Source organism: Piliocolobus tephrosceles, chromosome 2 (genome assembly GCF_002776525.5).
Source record: "Piliocolobus tephrosceles isolate RC106 chromosome 2, ASM277652v3, whole genome shotgun sequence".
Classification (NCBI taxonomy): Eukaryota; Metazoa; Chordata; class Mammalia; order Primates; family Cercopithecidae; genus Piliocolobus; species Piliocolobus tephrosceles.
In genome coordinates this window covers 147,980,432-147,997,397 of record NC_045435.1, presented here as the reverse complement: position 1 = coordinate 147,997,397, position 16,966 = coordinate 147,980,432, and the positions used below count along the sequence as shown (strand labels likewise).

The window sequence follows — 16,966 nt, the reverse complement described above, 5'->3', positions numbered from 1 at the left end:
CAATCCAACACAACACAATTCATTCTATTCTTCTCCTTTCCGTATTTGTAACCCTTTTCTCCGTCAGTGAGAAATGGGTTATTGTCCTAAATAACCCTGGCATTATTGTCCTAAATATTTTTACTTATCTGCTTAGGCTTTCTGTCTGTAACCCAACTCCCAACTGCACCAACCATCTCCTTGCTCAGCTGCCTCTTTGTTCAGTCCCTAACCACACCAGAGATACCTTGCTTGGCCACCTCCTCAGTCAACCCCCAGTGTTACAGCCTTTAATGGCCAAGTACCTCTTTCATTTCTCATACAAGTGAGTTCCAAGATTCAAGTCAACTCAGGAAGGTTGATATAAGACCATTTGCAGCTGCTCAGGACCCACAGACCCATAATCATCACACCACCTTCCACTCTTCAAACTTAATGTGGGTTAGCATAATGGTTACAGCTCTCCCACTTGCCCTTGGTCAAGATCCCTCTGTTTTACCCAGAGAGATCCCCAATTCTAAACATCTCAGAGAGAATTAGGAGTGATGGTACCCATTCCCTTTCTGCCCAGAAGACCTCGAACCCATTATGCAAATAAAAACACCCAATTCCCAGAATTCTGCAGAGATTAGCTTTGCAAATTCATACAAAATAAATCTTTGTACCTGGTATTTTCTCCAATACCAGGGCCTGCATAACTAGGAAGGTCCCACAAGATTTATTTATGGGGGGCACCTTTCCCTCCACCTAATCCCAAAATAGCTGTCAGGTTCTACTAGTACAGAACAGGAGAAAGCAAGGCACTCCTTTGCATGACACTTACCATATTAAAAAGTCATTTGTCTGTTGGTCTCCAGTCTCTAGACTCTAGGCTCCTTGAATGCAAGTGCTATGTAATTTTTCATCTATGTAGCCCCAGCGTTTGTTTGTGTGTGGGTTTTTGGGTTTTTTGTTTTTTTATTTTTTATTTTTAATTTTTGAGACGGAGTTTCACTCTTGTTGCCCAGGCTGGAGTGCAATGGCACGATCTCGGCTCACCACAACCTCCGCCTCCTGGGCTCAAGCGATTCACCCACCTCAGCCTCCTGAGTAGCTGGGATTACAGGCCCTGTCACCACACCCGGCTAATTTTGTATTTTTAGTAGAGGTGGGGTTTCTCTATTTTGGTCAGGCTGATCTCGAACTCCCAACCTCAGCTGATCCGCCCACTTCAGCCTCCCAAAGTGCTGGGATTATAGGCATGAGCCACCCACCGGGCCTTGTTTTTGTTTTTTAAATAGGATCTCACTCTGTCAACCAGGCTGGAGTGAAGTGATACCATCACGGTTCATTGCAGCCTCAACCTCCTATGGCACTACGCTATCGTGGACACTAATTTTTGTAAAGTTTCCCTTGAAACTCTATTTCCTTCTTCCTCTTTCTATTCCAGGGCTCAATATTATTTACCAATGTACTTTGTATGCTTCAGATGTTTTGTCTTAGTAATTCCAGGTTTCTGCCATAGTCAGTGCATTGATGGAAATCAAGGGACAGTCTTAGGATATCTTAGCAAATGACCATTGTAGAGATTTTGATCTCTGATAGTGTTTTTCAAAAGTCAAGTGCTCTTTCAAGGGCTACCAGGCCTCCACACAGAGGACCTCCTTTCACAAGAATCTTTTTGATTAAGGACACACCGGAAATCTCTCCTTAAGCCAGTATTTCTTGGAAACTTTTCCTTGCTGCACTGGTTCCATATCCATGACTGCTTTACTAGAAGAACTTGCCTGATGGGTCTCATAAATCCATCAGAGCAAACCTTCACCCACAACTAAACACCAACTTTGGGCAGCAACTTCAAACCACAGGATGAGTATTCCTAAAATGAGGTGTATCTATTCTTCCTTGCTCAAAACTGGAAAGCTCACTCATTAAAATAAGCTCTTCCAGTTCCCTGAATGCACCCTGATGCAAAGTGATCATCCTCAAGGATTGATCTTGCAGGTTATTCACAATGGGGATTTTCATCTAAACTCTCCTCAAAGCCATGCTTGACACTGGGTTTCAACCTCACCCAAATGCACTTCCTTCCTACTCTGAGACTCAGGGGCATCAAATACTTTACTATCCCATCCCCTGGTCAGGATGTTAGGGATTTCCTTCCCTTCCTTTTTCAGCTGTTTGACTTTAACCAAGCTTACAAGAATTGGATAATACTATAAATAAATACTGTAGTATATATAAATAAATAACTATAGTGTATATGCTGCATGTACTATATATACCATACATACTATAAACTATATATAGTATATATAGTATAAACTATATATAGGATATACTAAATATAGTATACATTATTATATAGTATTATATAGTATATACTATATATTTTATTTAATATTTAATTTAATATTTTATTAAATATTTATATAATATAATAATTTATTATATAGTATATGCTATATATTATTATATAGTATTATATAATATATACTTTATTGATAATATATACTATATACTAGAATACTACATATATACTACATATAATATATAATACTATAATATATAGTATATAGTATATGTTATAAATATAGTATATACTAAATATAGTATATACTATATATAATACTATATTATTTACTATATAGTAGCTAATACTATAACATATAAAGAAAGCACAAAGACAGTTGGAAAGATGAGAAGCTTCTCAATTCTTTTTATACACTAGCATTACCCTAATACCAAACACAAAAAGAAAAACTACTGTCTAAATTTACAGAGAACCACAAATACAAAAATCCTAGTGAAACACTGGCAAGTCAAATCCAGGGATATATTATGAATATAATATATCACAACAAGTAGGGCTTAGGCCAAAAATATGAAGATGGTTTACTATTAGAAAATGAACTATTTTTTCTGAGGGCTCTGATGTTCCATTGGTCTATACCTCTGATTTGGTAACAGTACCATGCTGTTTTGGTTACTGTAGCCTTGCAGTATAAAGTCAGGTAGCGTGATACCTCCAGCTTTGTTCTTTTGGCTTAGGATTGTCTTGGCAATATGGGCTCTTTTTTGGTTCCATATGAACTTTAAAGCAGTTTTTTCCAATTCTGTGAAGAAAGTCATTGGTAGTTTAATGGGGATGGCATTGAATCTATAAATTACCTTGGGCAGTATGGCTATTTTCACGATATTGATTCTTCCTATCCATGAGCATGGTATGTTCTTCCATTTTTTTGTGTCCTTTTTTATTTCACTGAGCAGTGGTTTGTAGTTCTCCTTGAAGAGGTCCTTTACATCCTTTGCAAGTTGGATTCCCAGGTATTTTATTCTCTTTGAAGCTATTGTGAATGGGAGTTCCTTCATGATTTGGCTCTCTGTTTGTCTGTTACTGGTGTATAAGAATGTTTGTGATTTTTGCACATTGATTTTGTATCCTGAGAGTTTTCTGAAGTTGCTTATCAGCTTAAGGAGATTTTGGGCTGAGACAATGGGGTTTTCTAAACATACAATCATGTCATCTGCAAACACGGACAATTTGACTTCTTTTTTTCCTAACTGAATACCCTTTATTTCTTTCTCTTGCCTAATTGCCCTAGCCAGAACTTCCAACACTATGTTGAATAGGAGTGGTGAGAGAGGGCATCCCTGTCTTGTGCCAGTTTTCAAATACCACATATCTATAGCCATCTGATCTTTGACAAACCTGACAGAAACGAGAAATGGGGAAAGCATTCCCTATTTACTAAATGGTGCTGGGAAAATTGGCTAGCCATAAATAGAAAGCTGAAACTGGATCCTTTCCTTACTCCTTATATGAAAATTAATTTGAGATGAATTAGAGACTTAAATGTTAGACCTAAAACCATAAAATCCCTAGAAGAAAACTTAGGTAATACCATTCAGGACATAGGCATGGGCAAAGACTTCATGTCTAAAACACCAAAAGCAACGGCAACAAAAGCCAAAACTGACAAATGGGATCTAATTAAACTAAAGAGCTTCTGCACAGCAAAAGAAACTACCATCAGAGTGAACCAGCAACCTACAGAATGGGAGAAAATTTTTGCAATCTACTCATCTGACAAAGGGCTAATATCCAGAACCTACAAAGAACTCAAATTTACAAGAAAAAAAAACAAACCACCCCATCAAAAAGTGGGCAAAGGATATGAACAGACACTTCTCAAAAGAAGACATTTATGCAGCCGACACATGAAAAAATGCTCATCATCACTGGCCATCAGAGAAACGCAAATCAAAACCACAAAGAGATACCATCTCACACCAGTTAGAATGGCAATCATTAAAAAATCAGGAAACAACAGGTGCTGGAGAGGATGTGGAGAAATAGGAACACTTTTACACTGTTGGTGGGACTGTAAACTAGTTCAACCATTGTGGAAAACAGTGTGGCAATTCCTCAAAGATCTAGAACTAGAAATACCATTTGACCCAGCCATCCCATTACCGGGGTATACCCAAAGGATTATAAGTCATGCTGCTAAAAAGACACATGCACACGTATTTTTATTGCGGCACTATTCACAATAGCAAAGACTTGGAATCAACCCAAATATCCATCAGTGACAGACTGGATTAAGAAAATATGGCACATATACACCATGGAATACTATGCAGCCATAAAAAAGGATGAGTTCTTGTCCTTTGTAGGGACATGGATGCAGCTGGAAACCATCATTCTCAGCAAACTATCACAAGAACAGAAAACCAAATACCGCATGTTCTCACTCATAGGTGGGAATTGAACAATGAGATCACTTGGACACAGGAAGGGGAACGTCACACACTGGGTCCTATTGTGGGGAGGGGGGGAGGGGAGAGGGATAGCATTGAGAGAAATACCTAATGTAAATGACAAGTTAATGGGTGCAGCACACCAACATGGCACATGTATACATATGTAACAAACCTGCACGTTGTGCACATGTACCCTAGCACTTAAAGTATAATTTAAAAAAAAAAAGAAAATGAACTATTTTAATTCAGAAAAAAATATATATTTCAATAAACACAGGGAAAGCTTTTCACAGATTGTTTAGTCCTAATTTTTAAACTTTCTTAGCAAACTGGAAATGGATACAAGCATTCTTAACTTTAAACATCAGAAATCTCCCACAAAATCATAGGTAATAGTGAAACATTAGAATCATTCCCATTAAAATCAGAAACGAGACCTTGTTGTTGTTATTGTTGTTGTTTTGTTTGTTTGTTTGAGACGGAGTCTCGCTCTGTCGCCCAGGCCAGTGGTGTGATCTTGGCTCACTGCAACCTCCACCACCCAGGCTCAAGTGATTCTCCTGCCTCAGCCTTCCAAGTAGCTGGGATTACAGGCACTTGCCACCACACCCAGCTAATTCTTGTATTTTTTAGTAGAGACAGAGTTTTGCCATGTTGGCCAGGCTGGTCTCAAACTACTGACCTCAGGTGATCCACCTGCCTTGGCCTCCCAAAGTGCTGGTATTTCAGGGGCAAGCCACCATGCCCAGCCAAGAGACCTTGTTTTTAATACTGTATTTTTTTTTTAAATCATAGCCAATGCAATGAGGTAAGAAATAGAGACAGATGAAAGGTATAGATACCAAAGAGAAAAGGAAAAAGTGTCAATATGATTGTCTACCTAAAATATCCATACACAAGCAAAATAGTCATAAACAAAGGAAATACTGATAAGCAATTATGACTAATAAGAGTTCAGCAAGGTGATCACACACAAGGACAACAAAAACAATAAAAACAAACATATGAAGCAATTTCCAATCTAATTATAAGTCAAAGAAACATAAATTAAAACAATGCCTAACAAATTATTATGATTTTTAAAATTTATTTCTACAATCTTTTAGGAAGAGATTTGGCAATAGAAACTAGAAAAAGATCCATGCTTTTGCCTTCTGCTGAAACTCTTTCCTTAAGAAAATATTCCAACACATATAAAAATACTTTTTTTTTAACTTTTTTTTTTTTTTTGAGAGACAAGGTGTCACTATGTTGCCCAGGTTAAACTCAAACTCCTGGACTCAAGCAGTCCTCCCACCTCAGCCTCACAAAATGCTGGGATTACAGGCATGAGCCACCATGCCTGGCTGACAAACTGTTTTGTAGAAAATTCTGGAAAAATAAAAAATAAATGCCCAACAATAGAGGGAAAGAGTTAACTAGAGAATTGGCTTGACTAGGTGCAGTGGCTCATGCCTGTAATCCCTGCACTTTGGAAGGCTGAGGTGGGTGGATCACGAAGTCAGGAGTTCAAGACCAGCCTGGCCAATATGATGAAACCCCGTCCATCTATACTAAAAATACAAAAAAATTAGCCAGGCGTGGGGGCAGACACCTATAATTCCAGCTACTCAGGAGGCTAAAGCAGGAGAATTGCTTGAACCCAGGAGGCGGAGGTTGCAGTGAGCCGAGATGGTGCCACTGCACTCCAGCCTGGGTGACAGCGCGAGACTCTGTCTCAACAACAACAAAAAAGAATTGGCTTAAATATTTTTTATCATTAAAAGATCTTTTTGAAGTATTTGTACTAATAGTGAAATCTTATAAATAACAAATGAAAAATCAAAACAAATTTTACACTCAATATAACAACTACATAAAAGTGCATTTGGATAAAAGTGTCATAAGAAGTATAGAGTAATTAAGAACTCAGGCTCTCAAATAGGAATTTGAGACTTCAGATTACACCACTTTTTAGCTATATGACTTTAGCCGAATTACCTAAATTTGCTTCTATTTCCTTACCTGTAAAATAGGATTTAGTAATAGTAGATACCTCACAGGTTGCTATAAGGGCAAACGAATTAATACCTGCAAAGGTCTATGAATAGCCATATTAATATAGTGAACCACCAATAAATATTAATAATCATGAAACAGTAAAGTGCTAATAGGCATTGTGTTGAGGTGATAAGATTATAGGCATTTTCATCCCTTTCTAAATTTTCTATAATATCATTATTCTTGTGTTATAATCAAAATAAATATTTTAACATCTTAAAAATTATTTTTAAATGAAGCCTTGTTTCTAATGAAGTTAGACTCCCTCCTCTTGCCTATAATCCTAATTCCATTCCCTTCCACTCATCTAGAATCTGGTTCCACCCATTCTCTTCCTTTGTGTTATCTCAAACTCCTCCACTGATTCACTAAATAATACGATTCCTAAGTGGAATATTTACTCTTTCTCTGTCGTATTTCTTAAGGGAAAAAAATTTCATGATCGCTTTCTCTGATTCTAATAACCCATTCGCTCTTCAGTATATTATAATCTGAATTCTTTTTCTATTATGTCATTCTAACAATGTTGGTACTTTCTTATTGTCCAAAGTTAATCAATCTTATTTTTACTTTGTTTTTGGAGACAGGCTCTCATTTTGTCACCCAGACCGGAATGCAGTGGCATGATCATAGCTCACTGGAATCTTGAACTCCCAGGCTCAACTGATCTTCGCACCTCTCCCAAGTAGCTAGGACTACAGGCACACGCTACCACACTGGGCTAATTTTTCTTTTTTATATAGGCAGAGTCTTGCTATGTTGCCCAGGCTGATGACAAACTCCTGGCCTCAAGAAATCCTCTTGCCTGCTGGGTGTGGTGGCTCATGCCTGTAATCCCAGCACTTTGGGAGGCCAAGGTGGGCCAAATACTTGAGGTCAGGAGTAGGGGACCAGCCTGGCCAACATGGCGAAACCCCTTCTCAATTAAAAATACAAACCTTAAATTAAAAAAAAAAAAAAAAAAACAAGAAGGAAAAAAAATTAGCCGGGTGTGGTGGCATGCTCCCAGAATTCCAGCTACTGGGAGACTGAGGCACAAGAATCACTTAAGCCCAGGGGGCCGAGTTTGCAGCGAGCTGAGATTGCACCACTGCACTCCAGCTTGGGTGATGGAGTGAGACTCTGTCTCAAAAAACAAACAAAAAAAAAAAAAACCTCCTGCCTCAGCCTCCCAAAGTGCTGGGATTACAGGTAGTGCCACTGCACAACGCCCATCAGAGATGATTTAACACTGCTGGTCACTCTCTCCTCAACATTCTCTTTCTTGTCCTATCACATTTAGAAAGGAAGGTATGAGAAGTGGGAGGAAGCAGAGGTTTTAGAATTGCCTGTGCTGGAAACTGGAAGCTGGTGTCTGCATGTGTGTGAGATCAGATCAGATCAGATCAGAAGCTATAAACTGCAGAACCAATCCAGAAATGGGAACAGGTGTGGTCAAGTAAAGTGGCTGGGAAAATCCAAAGAGGAAATCAGAAAGCAATGTGAGACACAGAAGAAAAGAACATTCTGCGTCTGAAGGGGAAAAGTCTTCAAACCCAGACAAAATTCTGTGGAAGCCCTGTGACCTCTTCAGCTGAGTTTTATTCTCAAATTTCAGTGTGTGGAATATTTTATTCACATTATACCTTAAGGACACTTTATTATGTTCCTCAATACCAGTGTCTCAGACTTACCTTTTTCTTTTCTGACTGGTCTTTCTCCCATTTAATCATCCAGGCTTCTTTCTATTTATCAAACGTGTATTTATTGACTGACCACCATAAGCCAGGTATTGCGGTATGACATGAAGGTAAACAATAAACAAGATATAGTCTTTGCCCTCAAGAACTCACCTTATTGACATCTTTTTCACTGATTACCTCTTGTCAATGTTTCCCAAGATTCTTGCCTTGACTTTCTTCTCCCATTCACACCCACACGGCATCAATTGTCTCATATTACCAAGTGTCTCCCTGGCTTCTTCGCCTGTTATCTCATACTGAAGATAGCCAACACTGGACATGCATTTGCCACCAAACCCAAAGAGATCATTATCAACACAGAAACTCCTGAGTCATCCATCAACCTTCTCATACTCACCACATAGTTCCACAACCAAGTGGCAATTTTTTAAAATATCATCTAAAAATCTCTCAAAAGTGCAGTCTACTTTCTATTCTTTCTAATTCTACATTAATTCCAGTCCATCAGAACTTTGGAATGTTCTTCTAACTACCTACTTGTCATTCTGTAGCTCCCCCTTCCAGTTCACCATAACTACTGATATCAGAATTACCTTTCTACAAGGCAAATTTTATTTATTTCTACCCTCATTAAGATCCACCATTGAGACTGTATCCATATGTTTTATCCCTACATTCTGGACCTTTAGATGTCTTCTAACGTACTTCTTCTTCATCTTCATCTCTCAACACCCTGCTAGCTGAACAGAACTGTTCATGCCTCTCAAACATAGGAAACAGTGGTCATGCTCTGTACCTTTTTATGCCTAAAATGCTCTAACCTCATTCTTTCTTCAAATACTGACACCTTTCAATGTTAGCTCAAATATTACTTTTCCTATTAAGCCTTTCCCATCTCCTCTAAACAGAATTGTGCTATCTTTACACTAAGCTCTGTATTCAGAGTGTACTTCTATAAAGGAAGAATAGTGTGATTTTTATTCATTTAGATAACCGTATACTATTCCTTTAGTTATCTGTCTCCATTACTGGAGTGAGCCTAAACCTAGAAGTAGGGATCATGTACTTTTCATTTTATTTTGTCCTGTACCTGGCACAATGGCCACCACAAGTCTTTGCTGAAAGAACAAATAACTCACAGACTAAACAATGAATGGAAAAAGAAACACTTTTCTTTTTCCATTCATAGTGTGAATATTAGGACACAGCATGTATCTTCGTGTATCTCAATATATGAGAGGCTTGAGGAAAATGAAATGAAGGTTAAAGGAGAAAAGAGAAAGAAATCAGAACAAACCACTGGTGTGCACAGAAAACAAAGCTGACATCTAGGAAGGGAGGCAGAGAATCAGAAATCTAAGTAACATCTGCAAGGAGTCCAGTGGAGCAAGAAGTTTACGAATCTCATGAAATCTTCGTAATTTGTCTCTTCAAAACAAGTTTCATCACTTTATCATCTCAATAAAGACATAGCTATACACAGTTTAGTTCCTAGGGAAAGTGGAAAAAAACTTACACTTGGCCAGCAAGGTGTTCGATCAAAAAATTTCCCAGAGTATATGGGTCTGATGCGATCTGGAGGTTCCACTCCTGATTCAATGTTTCCAGCCTCCTTTCTCTCTTCAGGTTGTTGGGCAAACTGGCATTGGGGAGGTTCTATCACCAAGCCCATTTGGGGCTCTGTATTCTTAGTCTCATCTGGCTCCTCGGCTTGGGTTAGTCCAATGTCCACCTCCACAAGAGGCTTAATCTCTGTGCTGGGTTTCATTACAACACAGGTAGACTCTTTTTCCATTTCCTGTCTTGGTTCCATATCCAAAGCAGGCTTTCCCACTAACTCTACCCTTTCAGAGCCACTAGCCAAAGGAGCTCTGCTGCTCCCTATAGCCTGTGGACTTCCACACACCCTGCCCAAAGGAGGCTGTATTATCCGTTCATGGGTATAACTTGCAAGAAGACTTTCATTTTCTAACCCCATTCTTCCTGGCAACAGAGAAGGTTTTGTTCCCTCTGAGGCTGAGACACTACCGACTCCTAAACTACCCCTCTGCATGAGAGTCTTAGATATATTCTGTCTTTCTGATCCCATTTCAAGCCCCTTGCTCAATGGAAATTTTGTTTCTGGTGATGTCATCCTTCCCTCACACTTATTACTAACCACAGGGCTCTCCCCGCATCGGGAATCTTCTTTTCCTAATCCCACTCTGATCCCCAACTCCACGGGAAATTTTGTTCCCATGATGACCCTCCTGTCTCCTAAATCATCCTTCCCTTCGTTGGGGTATCCAATCTCCATGTTCAGGGACGATTTCTCCCCACTCTCATTTCTCCAAGAGCACTCATCTCTAAGGAGAACACTGTACCTGGCTCGAGGGACGTTTCCAATCCCTTGAGGAATCCCACTCTCAGGAAAGAGCACAACCTCACTCGTACTTCCTGCCCACTGCTTCCTGCCTGCCTCTTAACACCTAGCTGAGTTCACTGAGGAAAAGATGGAGTCTGTTTATCCGGTTACCTGGGAAACCGGGGCGGGACTTGGCGCTCAAGTCCTCCTTGGACAGATACCCACGCACATCTCTCATTTCTCTCTCTCCTCTCTCTCTCTCTCTCTCTCCCCCTCCCTCCCTCCTCTTTCTCTCCTCTCTCCCACTCTGTCTCCCCTCCCCCCCCCTCTCCCTCTTTCTGTCTCTTGCCTTTCCTCTCTCCTTTTTCCCCTTCTCCCATCCCTCCTCCTCCTCCCCTCTATCCCTGCTTCCTCTCTCTTTTTGTTAGATTTGGAGGGCAAGAAAACTTGAGTGATGTGGTGTTGGGCTCGAGATCAAATGTTCACCAACTTCTCTGGTTTCCCAAGCAATGCAGTCCTTTTAGGATGGTTTCAACGATTGTCTTCCTGGCCATTGGCCTCTTAATGTTGGTGATGATGAACAAATAAACTTTCTGGTGATGATCCCTTTTTTAGGTCCTTCCTTGTCCAAGTACCCCCGCCCTGCATGTAGTTATTTTAGTACTAACGAACAACTGTAAATTCTAGAAATATTATATTTGACAACTGTGGCATAAAGACATCTTAAAGTCATTGAGAACATTTACACTTTAATAACTAGGCTTTAAATCTCATTTAAAGTGCTTTTTTGTTTTTTGTTTCATTTTGTTTTGTTTTTGAGATGGAGTCTCCCTCTGTCGCCCAGGCTGGAGTGCGGTGGCACAATCTCGGCTCACTGCAACCTCTGCCTCCTAGGTCCAAGCGATTCTCCTGCCTTAACCTTCCGGGTGGCTGGGATTACAGGCATGTGCCACCACGCTAGGCTAATTTTTGTATTTTTAGTAGAAACGGGGTTTCACCATGTTGGCCAGGCTGGTCTCAAACTCCTAACCTCAAGTGATCGAGCCGCCTCAGCCTTCCAAAGTGCTGGGATTACAGGCGTGAGCCACTGCACCTGGCCTAAAGTAAATATTTTAAAGTTTGAGATATGCTACACAATAAGGCATATTGTATTTTAAAGATAATGTGGCAACTAAAACTTTATTGTTTTTAAGTAGGAGTTTTTTTTAAATTGGGGTTTCACCCCTCAGATTTTAATGAAAGTATATTTGGTAAATATTTGTCATGTTCTATACATATAGGATATAAAATACCTAGCTTAGAATTTGAACTGAATTAGGCTGGGCACGGTGGCTCACACCTTTAATCCCAGCACTTTGGGAGGCTGAGGCAGGCGGATGACTTGAGGTCAGGAGTTTGAGACCAACCTGGCCAACATCGTGAAACCCTGTCTCTACTAAAAATAAAAAAATTAGCTGGGCATGGTGGCCGGTGCCTTAATCCCAGCTACTCAGAAGGCTGAGGCAAGAGAACCACTTAAACCCGGAGGCAAAGGTTGCAGTGAGCCGACATGGCACCACAACACTCTAGCCTGAACAACAGAGTGAGACTCCATTAAAAAAAAACAAAAACAAAAACAAAAAAAAAAAACGGCTGGGCACGGTGGTTCATGCCTGTAATCCCAGCACTTTGGGAGGTGGAGGCAGGTGGATCATGAGGTCAGGAGTTCGAGACCAGCCTGGTCAACATGGTAAAGCCCTGTTTCTACTTAAAATACAAAAATTAGCTGGACCTGGTGGCAGGCACCTGTAGTCCCAGCTACTTGGAAGGCTGAAGCAGGTGAATCGCTTGAACCTGGGAGGCGGAGGTTGCAGTAAGCCAAGATCACACCACTGCACTCCAGCCTGATGACAGGGTGAGATTCCATCTCAAAAAAAAAAAAAATTTTTGAAAAGAATTTACAGGATTCCAGAACTCTACGAAAACCCCTTAAAGTCCAAAAATATTTTTTAAAAGTGTGTAGGAGTCTGGGCACAGTCACTCATACCTGTAATCCCAACACTTTGGGAAGCCAAGGCAGGAGAATTGCTTAACACCAAGAATTCAATTAGCCCAGCATGGTGGCTCACATCTGTAATCTCAGCTATCTGAGAGGCTAAAGTGGGAGGATCACTTGAGCCCAGGAAGTCTACACTGCAGTGAGCCATCACTGCACCATTGTATGCCAGCCTGGGCAACAGAGTGAAAAAATAAATAAATAAATAAATAAATAAATAAATAAATAAATAAATAAATAAAGGTCCAGTGCCAGCCTGGGCAACAGAGTGGAAAAAAAATAATAATAAAAATAAATAAATAAATAAATAAATAAATAAATAAATAAAGGTCCAGGAGTTCAAGACAAGCATGGGCAATACAGTGAGACCTGTCTCTACAAAAAATTTCGAAAATCAGCCAGGTATAGTGGTACATGTCTGTAGTCCTAGCTACTCAGGAGGCTGAGGTGGGAGGATCACTTGAGCCCAGGAATTCAGGCTGTAGTGAGATATGATAATGCCACTGCACTCTAGCCTGGGTGATGGAGTGAGATCCTGTCTCAAAAAATAAAAATAAAAAATAAGGCCAGGTGCAGTGGCTCACACCTGTAATCCCAGCACTTTGGGAGGCCTAGGGGGGCAGACCATTTGAGGTTAGGAGTTCTAGACCAGCCTGACCAACATGGTGAAACTCTGTCTCTACTAAAAATACAAAAATTAGCTGGGCATGGTGGCCAGTGCTTGTAATCCCAGCTACTTGGGAGGCTGAGGCAGGAGAATCACTTGAACCCAGGAGGTAGAGGTTATAGTAAGCCAAGATCGCGCCATTGCACTCCAGCCTGGGTGACAAGAGCGAAACTCCGTCTCAAAATAATAAATAAATAAATAATTAAAAGTGAGTAGGGTATACTAGGGAGGCCAAGGCAGGAGGATCACTTGAGTTCGAGACCAGCCTGGCCAACATGACGAAACCCCATGTCTACTAAAAATACACAAATTAGCTGGGCATGGTGATACTCACTTGTAGTCTCAGCTACTCGGGAGGCTGAGGCAGGAGAATCACTTGAACCCGGGAGGCAGAGGTTTCAGTGAGCCGAGATCACACCACTGCACTCCAGCCTGGATGACAGAACAAGACTTTGTCTCAAAAAAAAAAAAACCAAAAAACTATTTTCTACAACTTTCTAGAAGGCTAATATAAATATTCTTCTCCTTAGTTCTTTTTTTATGGTGCCAAATTTAAATAGTTTTATTTAAGACATGGCATTTTCCATTTGCAATAGTGTTTATAAAGTGCAATGTTATTTCCTTCCACAAGCACATGTTCCATACTCAAGTATTGAGAATGCCCAAAAATTTACTATAGCAGCTCAATTTTTAAACTGCTACAAATAGTCATATTGTGACCATGAATAAGTATCCCGAAGACAAAAGCTAATACACACAAAATAGGACAGCAGTGAGATCATCAGGACCAAAGCTCTGATCAAACTGTACCTAAAACTCACATAACTCTAGACTTACAGTACACGGGCCAGTGTCCCTGTTTGACTCGCATTTTCTGTTAACTATAACTGAGACATCTTTATGTCTACCACACTTAACAGTCAACATCCCTTAAGATTTTACTTACAGAAAACTTTTCATGGCTGGTAAATACTCTTCTCTCTTTTCCTTTGAGCTCCTCCAGTACCAGGAGTCTGAGTCACTCACCTTATCACTTCTTTCTCTCTCAGACATACACACATACAACAAACCTTTGTGGCATATTTGTGGTGTTTTACCTAACTTTCTGCCCTTCCCTTGGTTATAGCCCTGACCCTGGTACAAGATAACATTTAACATTTGTTACACTGAATTGTGACTGTCAGTGCTTCTGTCTCCTCTTCCCCTGAAGACTGTTAGCTCCTGAGGGCCTGACAGTCCCTTGACTCAACTCCTCTCTACTTCAATGTTTTATGCTTTGACCCAAAAAGATGGGGCTTAGCAGGGAGAGAGGTGGAAGGCGGAAGGGCACCCATCCAAACTTGTTTACTAACATTTGTATGTTCTTCCCTAGTTAACTGCCTCTATGCCTTTGCTGGAGAGGGAGCCACCTAGGTTCCCTTCACCTGGAATGTCTATTTTCACACATTTCAAACCCAAGGTCAACTCTGAAAGGGGTAAGGGCTGTAATCGACTGGGAAAGGACATGTGGCAACTTTCTGAGATTATGGTAATGTTCTGTATCTCAGTAGGGATGTGGGTTACACAGGTATATACATTTGTCAAAACATGAAATTATACTCTTAAGATGCGTGCATTTATTTCATTTCATGGATATTTGACCTTTAAAAAGTTTCACATATTGAACTCTAGTAAATGGTATGCATGATGAAATGTTTAAAGGAATGTGTACACATGTTCATAATTTTGAAATGCATAAAGTGTTGATACAAAAGGCTGGACATACGTGATAAAGTCAAGTGTAGTAAAGTGCTAATTGTAGAATCTGGGTGGTGGATATTTGGGTGTTCACAGTAAAATTACTTTGATTTTCTGAATGTTTGAAAATGTTCATCATAAAATGTTAGAAAAAAATAAGAAATGTGGGTTAACATCTCTGATGTCTTCACAGTCACAGACTTAGTTTAGATCTCATTACATCTTAACTGGAATCTTGCAATCACCCTTACACTGGCCTTCATGTTAGCCCACTGCAGTCTCTCCTCATCCCAAGGATCGCCAGAGAGAACCTTCAGAAACATAAATTGGACCTCTGTGATCCGGTCCCTGCCAACCTCTTCAGCTTCATCCCTGACACTTGCCACCTTACTGCAGCCTGTACTACAGCTCAACCCAGGGCTTGCAGATCCACTCACACACTGGGCTATGTTATGACTTTCTGGTTTGGTTTTGTTTTGTTTTTGAGACAGAGTCTCACTCTGTCACCCAGGCTGGAGTGCAGTGGTGCGATCTTGGCTCACTGCAACCTCTGTCTCCGGGGCTCAAGCAATTCTCCTGCCTCAGCCTCCCGAGCAGCTGAGATCACAGGCACCTGCCAACATGCCCAGCTAATTTTTGTACTTTCAGTAGAGATGGGGGTTTCAGCATGTTGTCCAGGCTGGTCTCGAACTCCTGACCACAGGTGATCCACCCGCCTTGGCCTGCCAAAGTGCTAGGATTACAGGTATGAGTCACCACACCCAGCCTACTTTATGACTTTCTACTTTTGCTCCTATTGTCCCCTTTGCTTGGAATGCTTTATTCCAACACATCCTCTGCCCTCCTTGCCTGGTAAATGTTCTTCAAGACTCAACCCAGGGATTACTTCTTCCTAGTAGCACGTCTTCCCAGTAGCACATCCTGGGTTGGGTCTCCTTCTTTTTTTTTTGAGACAGAGTCTCACTCTGTCACCAAGGCTGAAGTGAAGTGGCACGATCTCGGCTCACTGCAACCTCCACCTCCTGGGTTCATGCCATTCTCCTGCCTCAGCCTCCTGAGTAGCTGGGACTACAGGCACCTGCCACCATGCCCGGCTAATTTTTTGTCTTTTTAGTAGAGACGGGGTTTCACCGTGTTAGCCAGGATGGTCTCGATCTCCTGACCTTGTGATACGCCAGCCTTGGCCTCCCAGAGTGCTAAGATTACAGGCATGAACCACCACCCCCAGCCATGGGTCTCCTTCTTTCATGCTCCCATAGCACCTCAAACTTATTTGTAACATAGTATTTATCCTACTATGATCTATGTGGGTTTCCATGTCTGTATACTAAACTAGATGCTTCTTGAAGAGCAAGCCTTCTAAAGGCATGCACAGGGTCTGATCTAAAAGAGGCTTTGATAAGCCACTGTAGAACTGAACAATTGATATTGAACTGGCATGGATGACACTCTGGCACTCTCCAACAACTTTGTGTTATAGATTTGATTGTATCTCCTCTACAGGAGTTTAAGGCCCACTGCCCCATTGACTCAGCCATCTTTCTACGTCTCTCAAACACCATCTTCCTCACAAATTCAACTCAATTTCCTGCCCCAGTTTGGAATGATCTCTCCAATTCCTTTAAAGGCTTACTTTCTATGTACCTTTTTTTTTTTTTTTTTTTTTAAATGAGATTACACGCCTTTTCGGGCAAATTTTGACTGGGAAAAATTAAACTACATTGACTGATCAAAAA

General features: G+C 40.6%; 1 protein-coding gene across 2 annotated transcripts in view; it reads right to left on the bottom strand.

Moving 5' to 3' along the window:
• Positions 1-16,966, bottom strand: part of EFHB (EF-hand domain family member B) — a 72,412-nt gene that overhangs the window by 48,634 nt on the left and 6,812 nt on the right. Inside the window, exon 1 of one of the 2 annotated variants that reach the window (XM_023207317.1) lies at positions 9,964-11,021. The exons of the other annotated variant lie outside the window; for it this stretch is intronic. Within the exon in view, the coding sequence (XP_023063085.1) occupies positions 9,964-10,743 (780 nt within the window). The 5' untranslated portion in view covers positions 10,744-11,021. Of the gene's footprint in view, positions 1-9,963; positions 11,022-16,966 lie in introns of those variants that run through there. 2 annotated transcript variants of the gene reach the window in all.